General features: G+C 42.8%; 1 protein-coding gene across 1 annotated transcript in view; it reads right to left on the reverse strand.

Moving 5' to 3' along the window:
- WDR76 (WD repeat domain 76) overlaps positions 1-17224 on the reverse strand; it is a gene marked incomplete at both ends in the record, with an annotated part of 42090 nt that overhangs the window by 11723 nt on the left and 13143 nt on the right. Inside the window, 5 exons of the mRNA XM_080707031.1 lie at positions 3262-3420; positions 7857-8010; positions 10426-10469; positions 10560-10661; positions 16058-16184. Of these exons, the coding sequence (XP_080563157.1) occupies positions 3262-3420; positions 7857-8010; positions 10426-10469; positions 10560-10661; positions 16058-16184 (586 nt within the window). The remainder of the gene's footprint in view (positions 1-3261; positions 3421-7856; positions 8011-10425; positions 10470-10559; positions 10662-16057; positions 16185-17224) is intronic.

Here is a 17224-nt window from a genome sequence, read left to right on the forward strand (position 1 = left end):
CACACTTGTAATCCCAGTACTTGGGAGGCGGAGACAGGAGGTACACACGTTCAAAACCAGCCTCCACAATGTAGTGAGGCTCTCAGAAAACTAGTGACACTGTTTCCAAAGAAAGAAAGAAATCAGGTCGGAGAGAATGCCCCTAGCTTCAATCCCCAATACAAAAAGAAAAGGGGGCTGGAGGTATAGCTCAGAGGTAGAAGGTTCCATCCCCAGTACCCCTCCCCCCCTCACACACACACACACACACACACACACACACACACACACACACACGAGGTAGACTGTCTCTGGGTTCAATCCTTAGTACCAAAAACAACAACAACAAATAATAAGAATAAAAAATAGAGCTGGGAGTGTATCTTGGCGGTAGAATGTGCCTAGGTTCAATTGCTAGTACCACAAAAAATAAAATAAAATAAAATAAAATAAAATAAAATAAAATAAAATAAAATAACAGGGCTAGGGGTATGGCTCAGAGGCAGAGTGCCCTGGTTCAATCCTCAGTACCACAAAACAATAAGTAAAGAGAAGGAACGGAGGGAGGCAAGGAGGCCTGAGGCCGGCCGGCTGGGCAAGGTGGGAAATACAAAAGGCGAAGAAAAGCTTTGTGTGTGCACGCACACTCCATGCACACTCAAGATACACAATGGTTACTTCTGAAGGATGGGCACGGCATGAAGGCAGACTTACTTTGCATGTTATGTTTACCATAAACATTTTATCATGAGCATGTATTACTGTTATAATTTTTCAACAGACTGAGGTAACGGCTGCACAATTCTGTGAAAAAAGCAATGATTTTACACTCTAAATAAATGGACTGTGAGACAAGCACGGTGACACAGGTTTGTAATCCCAGTCCTTGGGAGGCTGACAGAGGGTCACAGGTTCAAGGACAGCCTCAGCAAGTAGTGAGACTCTCATCAATCTAATGAGACCTATTTCAAAATAAAAGTCAAATAGAGCTGGGGTGTGGCTCAGAGGTATAATGCCCCAGAGTTCAATTCCTACTAACACACACACACACACACACACACACACACACACACACACACACAAGCCATAGCATCAATTAGGGTTTGTAACACAGCTTCAGTGATGAGTGCACTGTTCTCATTATTGTACGCCACACAAACCGCTCTACACTGAGGACTTCTACACCTTTGAAAATCTCACCCCAAATAAGATAAAGGATGGAAACCTACATCTAAACTGTCCTAAGCTGGGCGTGGTGGCGCACGCTTGCAATCCCGCGCTTGGGAGGCTGAGACAGGAGGATCGCGCAGGTTCGAAGCCAGCCTCAGCTACTTAGTGAGGCTCTCAGCAACTTAGTGAGACCCTGTTTCCAAATAAAATAGAAAATGGGTCTGGGAGTATAGCCCGGAGGTAGAAAGCCTCTGGGTTCCACCCCTAGTACCACCAAAAAAATAAAAATAAAAATAAAATAAACTGTCCTAAGTTTCAGAGTAAAATCCATTATTTTTTTAAAGTACAATTTGTAAGAATTCTCTTATTGAGGAAATCTGATGTTATTAAGGCAATCTAAAAACTCACCTCAATAATACCATTAAATAGGAGATTAAAACTTAAGCAACGAGCTCCAGGAGGACTCTCGGGAGCCTCTTGCCTGTCCCACCAGGAATCAAGTTCATTAGAAAATCCCCAAGCAGTGTCTGGTGAACTAGGCAGGTCTCAGGGAAGAAGAGTCATCATGGGAATGGATGCCCAAGATCCCAAGATCTTCCAACTACATCATCCTTTTTTTCCCTGGTACTGGGAATTGAATCCAGGGCTCCACTCCCAGCACTTTTTATTTTAAATTGCAAAACAGGGTCTCACTAAGTTGCCGAGGCTGTCCTCAAACCTGCCATCCTCCTGTGTCAGCCTCCCAAGTATTAGGATTACAGGTGAGTGCCACCATACCCGGCTCGACTACTCTTAAATCAACTTCATCTGACTAGCCCAGGTTAAGACAGTCCGTGAAAAGGTCCTATCCTCAAGAAGTGGCTACAAACAAATTTGTCTCAAGAGGTTTTGAATAAAACGCCCTGGTGTCTGCTATTTACCAGAGTATAACTGCATGACAGCCGATGTCAGTTTTTAATTCTACCTTCACAGATCAAAACGCTATGCTAATCTCTTCACCACCACATACATTACATCTAAAGCACGCTGAATCTGGGCTGGGGGTTAATGGTAGAACACGTGTATCGGTATTCCACCAGGCTCCAGGACTTGGGTTCACTAGAAGACAATGGAAAACCAAATTTTATAGTGTTTATGTTATCTTACAGACCAAAAGTTTTGGGTGCACATAATATAGTAACAGTATAAGATGAATTTCTCTGTTAACTTTTTTATCATATGTAACACTCATCCCCACAATTTATGTTTGCAAAGGGCAGGAATGATGAATAAAATATAATGATATTCCAGTATTTTTTCCCAAATGGAGAAGCTAGAAGAAATTATTTTATTTAAAAACTTTTTGTTAAGCCAGGCGTGGTGGCGCACACGTGTAATCCCAGCATTGGGAGACTGAGACAGGAGGATCAAGGTTCGAGGACAGCCTCAGCTACTTAGTGAGGCCCTTTGTAACTCAGTGAGACCCTGTTTCAAAATAAAAAATAAAAAATAGGGCTGGGAGCGTAGCTCGGGGGTTGAATGCTCCTGGATTCCATCCCCAGACCTGCAAAAAAAAAAAAAAAAAAAAAACGTTTCGCGGCTGCCGTGCATAGTGGCACATGCTTATAATTCTAGCATTTGAGAGGCTGAGACAGGAGGATTGTGGTTCGTGGAAAGCCTCAGTTACTACTTAGTGAAGCTCTTTGCAAACTCAGTGAGACTCTGTTTCAAAGTAAAGAATAATAAATTGGGCTGAGGGGTAGGTCAGAGGTAGAATGCCCCTGGGTTCCATTTCAAGTCCAAAAAAAAAAAAAACTTTCTGCAAAAGTAAAAAAAAAAAAAAAAAAGTGCCATGCACTATCCTAATACTGTATTAACTCATGTAATCTTTATGAGAACCTCAGAAAATAGATACTATGACTATCCCCATTTCACAATTAAGGAAATTCAGACACAAAGAAGTTAAATACCTTGTCGAGATTACAAACGAGTAATAGATGGTCCAAGGATGAAACTCAGTCCTAGTTCAAAGGTACAACCACTGGCAATCTGACTGGTAGAATAATCACTCGTGACATTTCACTGAGAATCCACAACGTCACGATGTCAGCACGTAAGCACATTAACACTGACCTCATCAAAAACCGCCCTGGAAAAGTCCCCACAGCGCAGGGAGCCGTCGTAGCTCAGGGACAGCAGCTGGGCTGGGTTGGTGGGGGAGAAGTACAGGCAGCTAATGGGCTGGCTGTGCGGATGAAAGGCAAACGTCCCATCTTCTTTATGTTGCTTGGTCTGGAAGAGTCAAGGTGGAGGAAGAAAACGATTAGGGAAAAGTCATCAAACTTATTTTAATTGGTACCTGGATTATATTCAGTATTTTCTTTTTTTTTTTCTGATACTAGGGATGGAACCCAGGGTCATTCAACCTCCGAGCTCCACCCCCAGCCCTATTTTTTTTTTTTTTTTGGTGGTACTGGGGTTCCTGGAAACCCTTCTACTTCGGGCTACAATCCCAGACCTATTTTATATTTTTTTTATTTGGAAACAAGGTCTCTTAAGCCAGTGAGGCTGGCTTCGAACCTGCGCGATCCTCCTTGTCTCCACTTTCCAAGTGCAGGGATTACAAGTGTTCACCACCACGCCCAGCCCCAGCCCTATTTTTTATTCTTTATTTTGAAAAAGGGTCTCACTGAGTTGTGAAGGGCCTTGCTGAGTAGCTGAGGCTGGCCACGAACTGCGATCCTCCTGTCTCAGCCTCCCGAGTGCTGGGATTACAAGTGTGCACCACCACAACTGGCTCTGTATTTTCTTAGACTATAACTATAACCACTCTTACTTTGAGAGTCAGAACTAGGAACTTTAGATTGATGTTAATTTTTTTCTAATTTTAAGTCCAACAATACCCAGTCACATCAATTTTATGTGTTCAGCTTTTTGCAACTAGCATACTAGTTTCTTTGTAACAAAACAAAAAATAAAGAAAGAAAGAAAATCATTGCTTTTGCCAGGTGAGGAGGCACACACAGTAGCTCCTACACACAGGCAGTGAGGCAGGAGGACCACTGGAGCCAAGAGGTGGAGAGCGGCCTGACCAACACAGCACGATCCTGTCTCAAAAAATAAATTTTAAGCCAGGTGTGGTGGCACACGCCTGTAATCCCTGTGCTTGGGAGGCTGAGACAGGAGGATCGCACAGGTTCCAAGCAGCCTTGGCTACTGAGTGAGGCTCTCAGCAACTTAGTGAGAGCCTGTTTCCAAATAAAGTATAAAGACGCCGGGCGTGGTGGCGCACGCTTGTAATCCCCACGCTTGGGAGGCGGAGACAGGAGGATCGCACAGGTTCGAAGCCGGCCATGCTGGCTTAAGAGACTGTTTCCAAAAATAAAAAAGTATAAAATAGGTCTGGAAGTGTAGCCCAGAGGTAGAAAGGCTTCCAGGAACCCCAGTACCACCAAAAAAAAAAAAAAAAAAAAAAAAAAAACAAAGTATAAAGTAAGTCTGGGCATAGCCCAGAGATAGAAAAGCCCCTGAGTTCCACCCCCAGTACCACCCAAAAAAAAAAAAAAAAAAAAGTTTTAGAAATCACTCCTTTTGCCAGGCGTGGTGGTACGTCCATGTAATCCCAGTACTTAGGAGGCTGAGAGAGAATTGCAGGTTCATGGCCAGCCTCAGCAGCTTAGCGAGGCTCTCCACAACGTAGTGAGACTCTGTTATAAGGAATAAGATGGGCACAGTGGCGCAGGCTTGTAATCCTAGTACTTGGGAGTCTCAGACAGGAGGATCCAGGTTTGCAGCCAGCCTCAGCTACTTAGCGAGGCCCTCTGTAACTTAGTAAGAACCTGTTTCAAAATAAATAATAAAAATCTGGCTGAGGGTGTAGCTCAGAGGTAGAATGCCCCTAGGCTCGAATCCTGGCAAAAATAATAAATAAATAAATAAATAATAAAATAGAGCTAGGGGTGTAGCTGAGAGGTAGGATGCTCCTGGGTTCAATCTTCAGTAACTCACACACAAATTTTTTTTAATCACTGACTTTACATGATCAACTTGCCAAGAAATGAGAAATCTCATTTCACATATGGCATAATTCCTTGCTAACAAAGTGCTGATGTCATCATCACTTTGCTTCAGAAGGAGACTTTTCCTTTTCTTTTTTTTGGGGGGGCAGTACTCGGGATGGAACCCAGGGACATTCCAAGCTATACCACACCACCAGCCCTAGTTTTTATTCCTTATTTTGAAACAGGGTCTCACTGAGTTGTGAAGGGCCTCACTAAGTAGCTGAGACTGGCTGTGAACCTACAATTCCCCCAAGTGCTGGGATTACAAGTGTAAACCATCATGCCCAGCTCAAAAAATCATAGTTCTTAGAAGAATATTTTGTCCTCTAAATATACCATGAAAAGTCACGTATTTAAATTTCCATATCGCCGGGCGTGGTGGCGCACGCTTGTAATCCCCGCGCTTGGGAGGCAGAGACAGGAGGATCGCGCAGGTTCAAAGCCAGCCGCGCACGCTGGCTTAGGAGACCCTGTTTCCAAATTAAAAAAAATATAAAAATAGGTCTGGGAGTGTAGCCCAGAGGTAGAAGGGCTTCCAGGAACCCCAGTACCAAAAATAAATAAATAAATAAATAAATAAATAAATAAATAAATAAATAAATAAATTTCCATATCAATTTTTTTTTAAGTAATGGTTCCGGGGATTGAACCCAGGAACATTCTACCTCTGAGCTACACCCCAGCCCTATTTTATTTTAATTTGAAAACTGGATCTCACTAAGTTGTTGAAGCTGACCTCGAACCTGTGATTCTCCTGTCTCAGACTTCCAAGTACTGGATTACAAGTGTGTGCTGCCATGCCCAGCTCCAAATACTGCTACTTCTAAGGGTTAGCTTTACGGCAGTTAGATTACCAACCCCTAAGAAGTCACTTTTGAGATTTGGATTCCTATGCCAGACATAAAGTGAACCAGAGCAACTATCACCTCCAAATCTCACTCAGTCTACTCTGCAATAGAGCAATTTTCTTTTCTTTTTTTGTTTTTAGGTACTGAGGATTGAGCCCAGGGGAATTCTTTTACCTACATATGTTTCTCTGTGTATGCCACATTGCAAATTTTTGATCCCACTCCTGAAGGCCCCCGCTGGCATGGCACCCCTGCAGACTCTGATCCTGGCCTTGGTGGCCCAAGCACCGGCCTTGCCTCACGGCAGGCCCCGATCCTGGCCTCGCTGACCCCGGCTCTGGCCTCACCCCTCGGCAGGCTCTGATCCCGGCCTCAGAGCCCCCAGCACTGGCCTTGCCTCATGGCAGGCTCCAGTCCCGGCCTCGCTGGCCCTGTCACCGGCCTAACCCCTCAGCAGGCCCCAGTCCCGGCCTCAAAGGCTCCAGCAACAGCCTTGCCTCATGGCAGGCTCCGATCCCCGGCCCGCTATCCCCAGCACCAGTCTAACCCCTCAGCAGGCTCCAATCCTGGCCCCGGAGGCCCCAGCACTGGCCTTGCCTCATGCCCTGCCCTATTTTTCATTCTTTATTTTGAAACAGGGTCTCACTGAGTTGCAGAAGGCCTCACTAAGTAGCTGAGGCTGTCCATGAACCGCGATCCTCCGGTCTCAGCCTCCCAATTGCTGGGATTACAAGCATGCGCCACCATGCCCGGCTTAATGCCCTGGGTTTTAATCACCAGTAAAACACACACACACACACACACACACACACACACACACACACACACACTCATTGCTCATCACTGACTCTGCAACGCTTTCCCATTACTAAATTGATAATTCATCTTTGTAGTACAGAAGATCAAAACCAGGGCCTCCCACATGCTAGGTGAGCACCACCACTGGAGGAACAGCTGTTCACGAGGCTGAGGCGTGAGTATCAAAAGTTCAAGGCCGGTCTGTCAATAACAAGATTATCTCGAAATAAAAAATAAAAGGGGTTGGAGGTAGAGTTCAGTGGCAGAGCCTTTGCTTAGCATGTGGGAGGCCCTGGATTCAATGTCTTAAACCTAAAAAACATTAAAAACATAAAAAAGATTGGATCTTCCTAAGCAGATTCCTGGGAAGGTATTTCAATTCAGCTTTTGAACTGTGATGGTCCTTGGTTGCTAAAACAAAATACCATAAACTGGGGAATTACAAACAGGAGGTAGTTATTTCTCAGTTTCTGTGACTGCGCAGTCCAAAATCAAGGTCTGATCCACTTTCTGGGTGATGGATGGCGCCTCACATGTTAAAAGGGGCAAGAGGTCTCTTGGGGCCTCTTTGATAAGAACTCCTCCAATTCATGACCTAAAGCCCGCCCGAGGTACCACACCAGGTGAGGCCATCACCTTTTGGGTAAGGAATTCAACATGAGTTTGGATCCTAGCACATTCTAGCAGACCATATTTTTTAAAATAATTTGAAGACTACATATATATATATATATATATGTATATATATATATATAATATATATGTTTTTCACATTATATGTATTTAAAGTCTCCTGGTAGTTAACTTATGCCCAGATGGCTAATGATATTCAAGCTAAAAATGTTTAAAATTCTCCAGAGCAAATTTAAATTCCTCTAGATTTTTAAAATTTGGAATCAGAAAGCACAAAACCACAAATCTCAAGTTACATTTATAAATAAATTACTTGGGGCTATTCTCCCTAAGGCTATTCGCTTCAATCAAACTTTAATAATTTCAAAAAAAGTTAATAATAACTTACCAAATCCCAGAGTCCAATTTGCCCAGATTTAGCCCCAGCCGCAACCAAAGTCCTAGTGTGTGATGGGTGGAAAGCCACAGAGGATATTGAGCCTTTGGTAACTTTATGAACAGTGTCTTCACTAATGACCATGCTGTTCAAGTTGCTTTTGTAGCTAAAAAGTTAAAAAGTTAAATTTTAAAAGATAATTATTAGATGATTTAAAAGGAAAAAAAACACAATTCTAACATTTACTTACTAAAACAGTCAACCTCCGGATGACCAAGAAAATAAAATTAAACGGTGAGGTACTGTTTTTCAATTATAAAATTATCTTTGATAATTCAAAAACTAGGAGTCTACAGTTAACTATGTACTCAGGCCAGGGTGTAGCTCATTGGGGGCACTTGGCTGACATATGATACCTGGGTTTGATTCCCAGTAATGCAATTTTGTGTGTGTGTGGTCCTGGGGATGGAACCCAGGGCCTTTTCTACCTCTGGGCTATATTCCCAGACCTATTTAATATTTTATTTGGAAACAGGGTCTCATTAAATTGCTGAGAGCCTCACTAAGTAACTGAGGCTGGCTTTGAACCTGTGCAATCCTGTCTCCTCCCAAGTACTGGGATTACAAGCATGAGCCACCACGCCCGGTTCTAAAATTTATAAAACTACAAACATAAAAACTCACATATATTGCTAGTATCAGAACAAGTTCATGTAAGATTTTCAGAAGGAAAACAAAAAGATTTTTGAAAAACAATTTCATAGTGTGCACTAAAGGCCATAAAAATGCTCACAATAAACCAGGCAGGATGGCACATGCTTGTAATCCCAGCATTCGGAGGCAGAGATCAGAGGATCACAGTTCCTTCACGGACAGCCTCAGGGACTTAGTGAGGGCCTCCACAACTCAGTGAGACCCAGTTTCAAAATAAAGAATAAAAAACTGGGCAGGGGTTGTAGCTTGGAGGTCAAACACCTCTGGGTTCGATCCCCAGACCCACAAAAAAAAAAAAAAAAAAAAAAAAAAAAATTTAGTGAGACCTGCCATAACTTAGTGAGACCCTGTTTCAAAATAAAATCCAAACCTAGCATGGTGGCACATACTTGTAATCCCGTAATCCCAGCATTTGGGAGGCTGAGACAGAAGGATCGTGTTTCAAGGACAGTCTCAGCACTACTTAGTAAGGGCCTCTGCAACTCAGTGAGACCCTGTTTCAAAATAAAGAATAAAAGTGCCAGACATGGTGGCGCACGCTTATAATCCCCGCGCTTGGGAGGCAGAGACAGGAGGATCCCGCAGGTTCGAAGTCAGCTGCGCTGATTTAAGGGACCCCGTTTCCAAATAAAAAGTATAAAATAGGTCTGGGAGTGTAGCCCAGAGGTAGAAGGGCTTCCAGGAACCCCAGTACCACCAAAAAATAAAAAATAAAAAATAAAATAAAATAAAAAGTAAAAATAGGACTGGGGTGTAGCTCAAAGGTAGAATGTCCCTGGGTTCCATCCCCAGTACTGTATTAAAAAAATAAAAATAAAAATAAAAAAACTTTGGCCAGGTGTGGTGGCAAACACTTGTAATCCCAGTATTTGGGAGGCTGAGACAGGATTGTGGGTTCAAAACCAGCCTCGGCAGCGTAGCAAGGCTCTTAGAAACCTAGTGAGACGCTGTTTCCAAATAAAGAAATTAAATTGGGCTGGGGGCATAGCTTGAAGGTAGAATGCCTCTAAATCCAATCTGCAGTACCAAAAGAAAAAGAAAAACAGAAAAAAAATTGTATATACAATAAAACATAACAGTAAAAATGTGAATTCATTTTTTTCAACATTGAATAAATATATACTATGTGCTAGCCAGGCTGGGTGGTGCAAACTTGTAATCCCAATACTTGGGAGGCTGAGACAGGAGGGTTACAGGTTCAAGGCCAGCCTCAGTAACACAGTGAGGCTCTTTGCAACTTAGTGAGACCCTGTTTCCAAATAAAGAATAAAAATGGGAGCCGGGCGTGGTGGCACACGCTTGTAATCCCCGCACTTGGGAGGCCGAGACAGGAGGATCGCACAGTCTCGAAGCCAGCCTCAGCTCCTTAGTGAGGCTCTCAGCTACTTACTAAGGCTTTCAGCAACTTAGTGAGACCCTGTTTCCAAATAAAATATAAAGAAGGTCTGGAAGTATAGCCCGGAGGTAGAAAGCCTCTGGGTTCCACCCCCAGTACCACCAAAAAAAAAAAAAAAGAATAAAAATGGGACTGAGGGTGCAGCTTAGAGGTAGGATGCCTCTGGGTACCACAAAAACAAATATCTATATAGTACATAGACATATACATACACACTATGTGCCAGATACTGTTCTAGTTACTGAGACAAAATCCTTGCCCTTATATCATTGAAACATATCATAGTAGCATTGCATATGGCAACACCTAAAAGGAAACACACACACACACACACACACACACACACACACACACTCTCACAGTTGATAGGGTATAAATTCACCGGGCAACCAAGATTTCCTATAATAATATACAGCTTCCACAACTCAAACATCTCAAAAGATGTAAAACAAAGATAAGGAATTCAATTACCTCTTAATGCTAGGTAACTCCTTCTCCGTGTTCTTACCACTTGTCTGAAACATGGAAATCAAAGTATTGTTAATATCTACATACAATGTTCTTAGTAGATGGTTCTAAAGGCCATAAGCTCTTCCAGGGGATACCTCGCTCGTTTCTGCCCAGATCTGCAGAAATCCCTTCAGTACTTCATTGTGGTCGTCTTGAGTCTTGGGAATCATTTCTAAAGGCCCAGGAGGCACCAGGAGCTGTAATCAAAGACAAAAATTAAAAGTCACTGCCTGTCTTGTGCTAGACTATAAACTCAAGGCAAAGGAATTTGTTGGGTCTTTTTCACGACTTTACTTTCAATACCTGCAACAGTGGTAGCACATCACAGGCATTTAAAAGTAATTGTTCAATGAATGAATGCTGACAAAAAATAACAGATGCTGGGAAGACACAGAAAAAGGGAAACTCTCATACCCTGCTGGTGTGAATGTGGATTATTACCACCATTATGAAAAGCCACACAAAAAACTAGAAACAGAACTACCATATGATACAATGATCCTGCTACTAGATAGAGATCCAAAGGAAAGGAAATCAGTAGCCAGGCGTGGTGGCCCGCGCTTGGAATCCAGCACTCGGGAGCTGAGACAGGAGGTTCGCAGGTTTGTGGCCAGCCTCAGCGACTTAGTGAGGCCCTCCACAATTTAGTGAGACCCTGTTCCAAAATAAAGTATAAAAATAGGGCAGGGGGTGTAGCCTGGAGGTAGAATGCCCCACAGTTCCATCCCAAGTATCCGTCCCCCCCAAAAAAGGAAAAGAAATCAGTGTGTTGGAAAGATACCTGCATGCCCATACTTATTGTCTCTTTATTCAAAATACCCAAAATCACAATCAACCCCCAAATTCAGACTTTTTTTTTTTTGCAGTACTACGGTTTCAACCCAGGGGCTTTCTACCTCCGAGCTATACCCTCAACCCTATTTTTTATTCTCTTTTTCTTTTCTTTTTCTTCTTTTTTTTTTTTTTTTTTTTTTTTGCAGTACTGGGAATGAAACCCAGGGGCATTCTACCTCTGAGCTATACCTCCAGCCCTATTTTTATCCTTTTTTTGAAACAAGGTCTCACTGAGTTGCAAATGACCTCACTAAGTAGCTGAGGCTGTCCACGAACTGCAATCCTCCTGTCTCAGCCTCCCAAATGCTGGGATTACAAGTGTGCATCACCATGCCCAGCTTTATTTTTTATTTTGAAACAGGATCTCAATAAATTGCGGAGGGCCTCAATAAGTAGCTGAGGTTGGCCACAAACCTGGATCCTTCTCTCTCAGCCTCCTAAGTACTGAGATTACAAGCCTGTGCCACCACACCTGGCTTGAAATATAAATTTGAACTCAAATTGGGGGTAGATTAGTGGTTGCCAAAACCTGGGAAAGATGTAGAAGAAGAAAGGAGAGAGGATTGTTACTGAAAATAAGGGTACAGCTGGATCAGACCAGTAACTTCTAATGTTCTCTAGCACAGTAAGTCAACTGTTTAACAATAATAAATTGAATATTTGAAATATTTAATAGAGAAGATATTTTTTATACTAGAAATCAAACCAAGGGGCATCCTGTCTCTGAGCTACACCCCGGCCCTTTTTATTTTTGTATTTTATTTTTGTATTTTTTTTTTTGGTGGTACTGGGGGTGGAACCCAGAAGCTTTCTACCCCTGGCCTATACTCCCAGACCTTTTTTATATTTTATTTGGAAACAGGGTCTCACTAAGTTGCTGGAAGCCTCACTGAGTAGCTGAGGCTGGATTCGAACCTGTGCGATCCTCCTGTCTCAGCCTCCCAAGTGCGGGGATTACAACCTTGCGCCACCACGCCCGGCTATTTTTGTATTTTAAAAGGAGGAAGTCAGCCGGGTGTGGTGGCGCACCGCTTGTAATCCCCGCGCTTGGGAGGCTGAGACAGGAGGATCGCACGGGTTCGAAGCCAGCCTCAGCTACTCAGTGAGGCTCTCAGCAACTTAGTGAGACCCTGTTTCCAAATAAAATATAAAATAGGTCTGGGAGTACAGCCCGGGGGTAGAAAGCCTCTGGGTTCCACCCCCAGTACCACAAAAATAAATAAATAAATAAATAAATAAAACACGGAGGTCTCACTAAGTTACTAAGGGCTTTTCTAAGATGCTGAGGCTGGCCTCAGACCTGCAATCCTACTGTCTCAGCTTTCCAAGTACTGAGATTACAGGAATGCACATCACACCCAGCTTCAGCAGCTTTTTAATTTTCCCAAAACAAAGAAATAATATGTGTCTGAGGTGATAGATATTGTCTTAATCAATCTAATCATTGCATATTGTATATATGTATCAAAACACCACATAAATATGTAATATTAACTATGCCGATTTAAAAAAAATGTGTGTGTGTGTGTGTGTGTGTGTGTGTGTGTGTGTGTGAGAGAGAGAGAGCGTGCTCGTGCACACTAGCTGGGCGTGGTGGCGCACACTTGTAAATCCAGCATTTGGGAGGCTGAGACAGGAGGATCAAGGTTCTCGGCCAGCCTCAGCTACTTGGGCCCTTTGCAACTCAGTGAGACCCTGTTTCAAAATAAAGAATAAACAATAGGGCAGGGGGTGCAGCTCGGAGGTAGAATGTCCCTGGGTTCCATCCCCAGTACTGCAAAAAAAAAAAAAAAAAAAAAAAGAATGAATAAATGCAAGGCATCGTGTAATGTTATTATAGCTTGTACTGTCTTATTTAGTCCTCTGAATGAGGTACCACATTTTGAAGCCCCTGGCATGAGACTTAAGAGAGTTAACTAGCCCCGAGTGGCAGAAGCTGGCAACTGACTGATTAGCTCAACTTCATCACTCAGTATTGTTGTTCTGTGCCAATGTTTTATAAAGTACATGTTGTAACTCATCAGTGGGCCAGGAAATCACTTTATTATGTCACAACTAGCACTTTGTTTTAGTGAATGAAAATAAAATAGAGCTGGGCGTGATGGTGTACAACCGTAATCCCAGTACTTGGGAGGCTGAAACAGGAGGATCACAGGTTTGAGACCAACCTCACCAACTTAGCAAGACTCTCAACAACCTAGAGAGTCCCTGTTTCGAAACAAAAAAATGAAAAGGGCTGGAGGTGTGTCTCAGAGGTAGTACACGCCTAGGTTCTATCCTGAGTAACACACACAGAGCAGAAAATGCCAAAGCAGCCCTGTGTGGTGGTGCATACCTGTAATCCGAATACTTGAGAGGCTGAGTCAGGAGAACTGCAGATTAAGGGGCAGCCTCAGCAACCTAGCAAGACCCTGTTTCAAAGACAAAAAATAAGCCAGGCGTGGTGGTACACACTTGTAATTCCCCCGCTTGGGAGGTGGAGACAGGTGGGGAGACAGGAGGATCGCGCAAATTCAAAGCCAGCCTCGCTGGCTTAAGAGACCCTGTTTCCAAATAAAAATATAAAATAGGTCTGGGAGTGTAGCCCGGAGGTAGAAGGGTTTCCAGGAACCCCAGTACCACCACCAAAACAAATAAATAAATAAAGGGTTGGGTAAAGCTCAGAGGTAGAATGCCTCTGGGTTCAATCTCCAGTAATACCAAAAGAAAAAAGAAAAATACCAAGTGCATCTCATGTATTAAGAATAAATACTATTTCATAAGGCCATTGTTTTAGAAGTATGTATGTGTGCAATGAGTTGTAATGTAAAATTATCATTTATTCTAGGTTAAAGCTTCAAAAAAATTTGAAGTCAGGCCCACACCTGAAATCCAAGTACTTGAGAGGCTGAAACAGGAAGATTAGGTTCAAGGACAGACTCTCAGCAATCCAGAAAGAGCCTGTCTGAAACAAAAAACAAAGGCTGGGGTACGGCTCTGCGGCAGTACACTGGAGTCCAAGCCCCAGGCGCACACACACCACACACACACACACACACACACACACACACACACACACACACACGAAGCTACTCTTCTACTCCGCTTCCCAGAACCTTAATTTGCAATTAGCTCCCAAAGCACCATCTAATGAGTACTATTTTTGAATTTGTAATTAAGCATTTAAATATAACGTATTAAAAGATGGGTGCACTTGAAAGGCATAATTATCACCTTATTTACAGAATATATCTGGTAAGTAAAGCTGCTCCCACTTGGAATATAAAACTGAGCTGGAGCCAAACGCTCATCACTGGCATCACTTACCCTTACTGAGTAGTAATAACTAGCTTTTTTGGTGCTGGGGATTGACCCAGACGCATCTACCACTGAGCTCTACCCCTAGCCCAATTTTGTGTGTGTGTGGGGGGGGGTCTGGGGATGGAACCCAGGGGCATTCGACCTCCGAGCTACACCCCCGCCCAATTTTTTTTATTCTTTATTTTGAAACCAGGTCTCACTGAGTTGCAGAGGGCCTCACTAAGTAGCTGAGGCTGTCCGTGAACCGCGAGCCTCGGGTCTCGGCCTCAGCCTCCGAATGCTGGGATTACAAGCGTGGCCACCACATCCAGCTCCAATTTTTTATTCTTTATTTTGAAATGGTCTCACTAAATTGTGGAGGGCCTCACTGAGTAGCTGAGGCTGGCCAAGAGCCTGTGATCCTCCTGTCTCAGCCTCCCAGGTACTGGAATTACATCAACCTAGCAAGAACTATTTCAAAATTAAAATGAAATAGGGCTGAGGTGTAGCCTACAGGTACAATGCCCTGGGTTCAATTCCCAGTACCATTAAAAAAAATGAATAAATAAATCTGGGACAGACCTTTAACATTTCCATTACTGTTGCTACTGTTGCTACTTTTTTTTTTTGCAGGTCTGGGGATGGAACCCAGGGGCATTCAACTTCCAAGCTACACACCCTGCCCTATTTTTAATTCTTTATTTTGAAACAGGGTCTGAGTCGTGGAGGGCCTCACTAAATAGCAACTGAGGCTATCCGCAAACCGTAATCCTCTGGTCTCAGCCTCCCAAATGCTGGGGTTTTATTTATTTATTTATTTATTTAGGTGTTAGGGATAGAACCCAGAGGCTTTCTACCTTTGGACTATATTCCCAGACATATTTTGTATTTTATTTGGAAACAGGGTCTCATTAAGTTGCTGAGAGCCTCACTAAATAGCTGAGGGTGGCTTCAAACCTGTGCGATCCTCCTGTCTCCGCCTCCTAAGCGCGGGGATTACAAACTTGCCCACCACACCCAGCTGTTGCCACTTTTTTAATGGAGAAATTTAAGCTGGGCGTGGTGACACAAATTTGTAATCCCAGCATTTGAGAGGCTTAGGAGGATCATGGTTGGCAGACTCTTAGTGAGGCCCTTTGCAACTCAGTGAGACCCTGTTTCAAAATAAATAAAAAATAGAGCTGGGGGTGTAGCTCGGAGGTAGAATGCCCCTGGGTTCCATCCCCAGTACAAAAAAAAAAAAAAAATAGTGGAGAAACTTCGGCTCAGAGAAGTTAAATAAATTGCCCACAACTGCCCCACAGGTTAAGTCTTGCAAAAATACAGAATCCAACCCAGTCTATGATATTGAAATCTCACACATTAAGCCATAAAAATTCAGATACTGATGAACTACAAAGACAATATAATTTAACCTTTACTCTTAAACACTTTAAACTTTTCAGTACTATATTAAGATACTGATTTGAGTTTTTCTTACATTTTCATCTTCTACTATGGGGGGCTGAGTTGGAGTCACTGGCAATGAAATTCCTGAAGGATCTACTTTTAGCAATCGCATCGACCTTCGACATCCAATCTCATTTTCTCTCTTCTTAGGCTTCTTTCTAAAGGAGCAAAAGAAATGTGAATAGTGATATTGAAATAATGTCTAGGAATGGGCACCATAGCTACAGTCACACACTGCACAGACACATTATACATGGCCACAGGGATTGACTGATTTTTGGTACTGAGGGTTGAACCTAGAAGCATTCTACCTCTGAGCCTCACCCCTAGCCCTACATATATATATATATATATATATATATATATATATATATATATATATATATATATATATACATATATATATATATATGTATGTATGTATATGTATGTATATGTATGTATATATTTATTGTGTCTGTTTTTACTAGGGAATGAACCCAAGGGCATTCTATCCTGGAACTACACACCCAGCCCTTTTCATTTTTATTTTATTTATTTATTTATTTTGGTACTGCTGATGGAACCCAGGGGCATTCTACCTCTGAGCTACACCCCCAGCCCTATTTTTTATTCTTTATTCTGAAACAGGGTCTCACTGAGTTGCAAAGGGCCTCACTAGTAGCTGAGGCTGTCCTTGAACCTTAGGATTACAAGCTTGCACCACCATGCCTGGCTTCATTTTTATTTTGAAACAGGATCTCATTAGGGTGATGAGAGTCTCATTACTAGCTGAGGCTGTCCTTGAACCTGTGATCCTGTAGTCTCAAACATCCCAAGTACTGATATTATAGGCATGTGCCAACATGTACAGCCTTTTTTCACTTTTTTGTTTTTGGAAACAGGGTCTCACTAAGCTGCTGGGGGGGGGGGCACTCTAAATTGCTGAGGCTAGCCTCTAACCTATGATTCTCTTGTCTCAGTCTCCCAAATACTGGGATTATAGGCATGCACTACTATGCCCAGAGGCCACAATAACTTTAATTCAAAGTCTAGGGGAAAAAAATAAACTTAAATGAGAGATATTAGAGCTGGGTGTGATGGCGCGCTCTTATAATCCCAGTACTTGGGAAGCTAAGACAGGAGGATCGCAGGTTCGTGGCCAGCCTCAACTACTCAGGCTCTTAGCAACTTAATGAGACCCTGCTTCAAAATGAAG

This window comes from Muscardinus avellanarius, assembly GCF_963383645.1.
Source record: "Muscardinus avellanarius genome assembly, chromosome: 12".
In the NCBI taxonomy this organism is placed as follows: Eukaryota; Metazoa; Chordata; class Mammalia; order Rodentia; family Gliridae; genus Muscardinus; species Muscardinus avellanarius.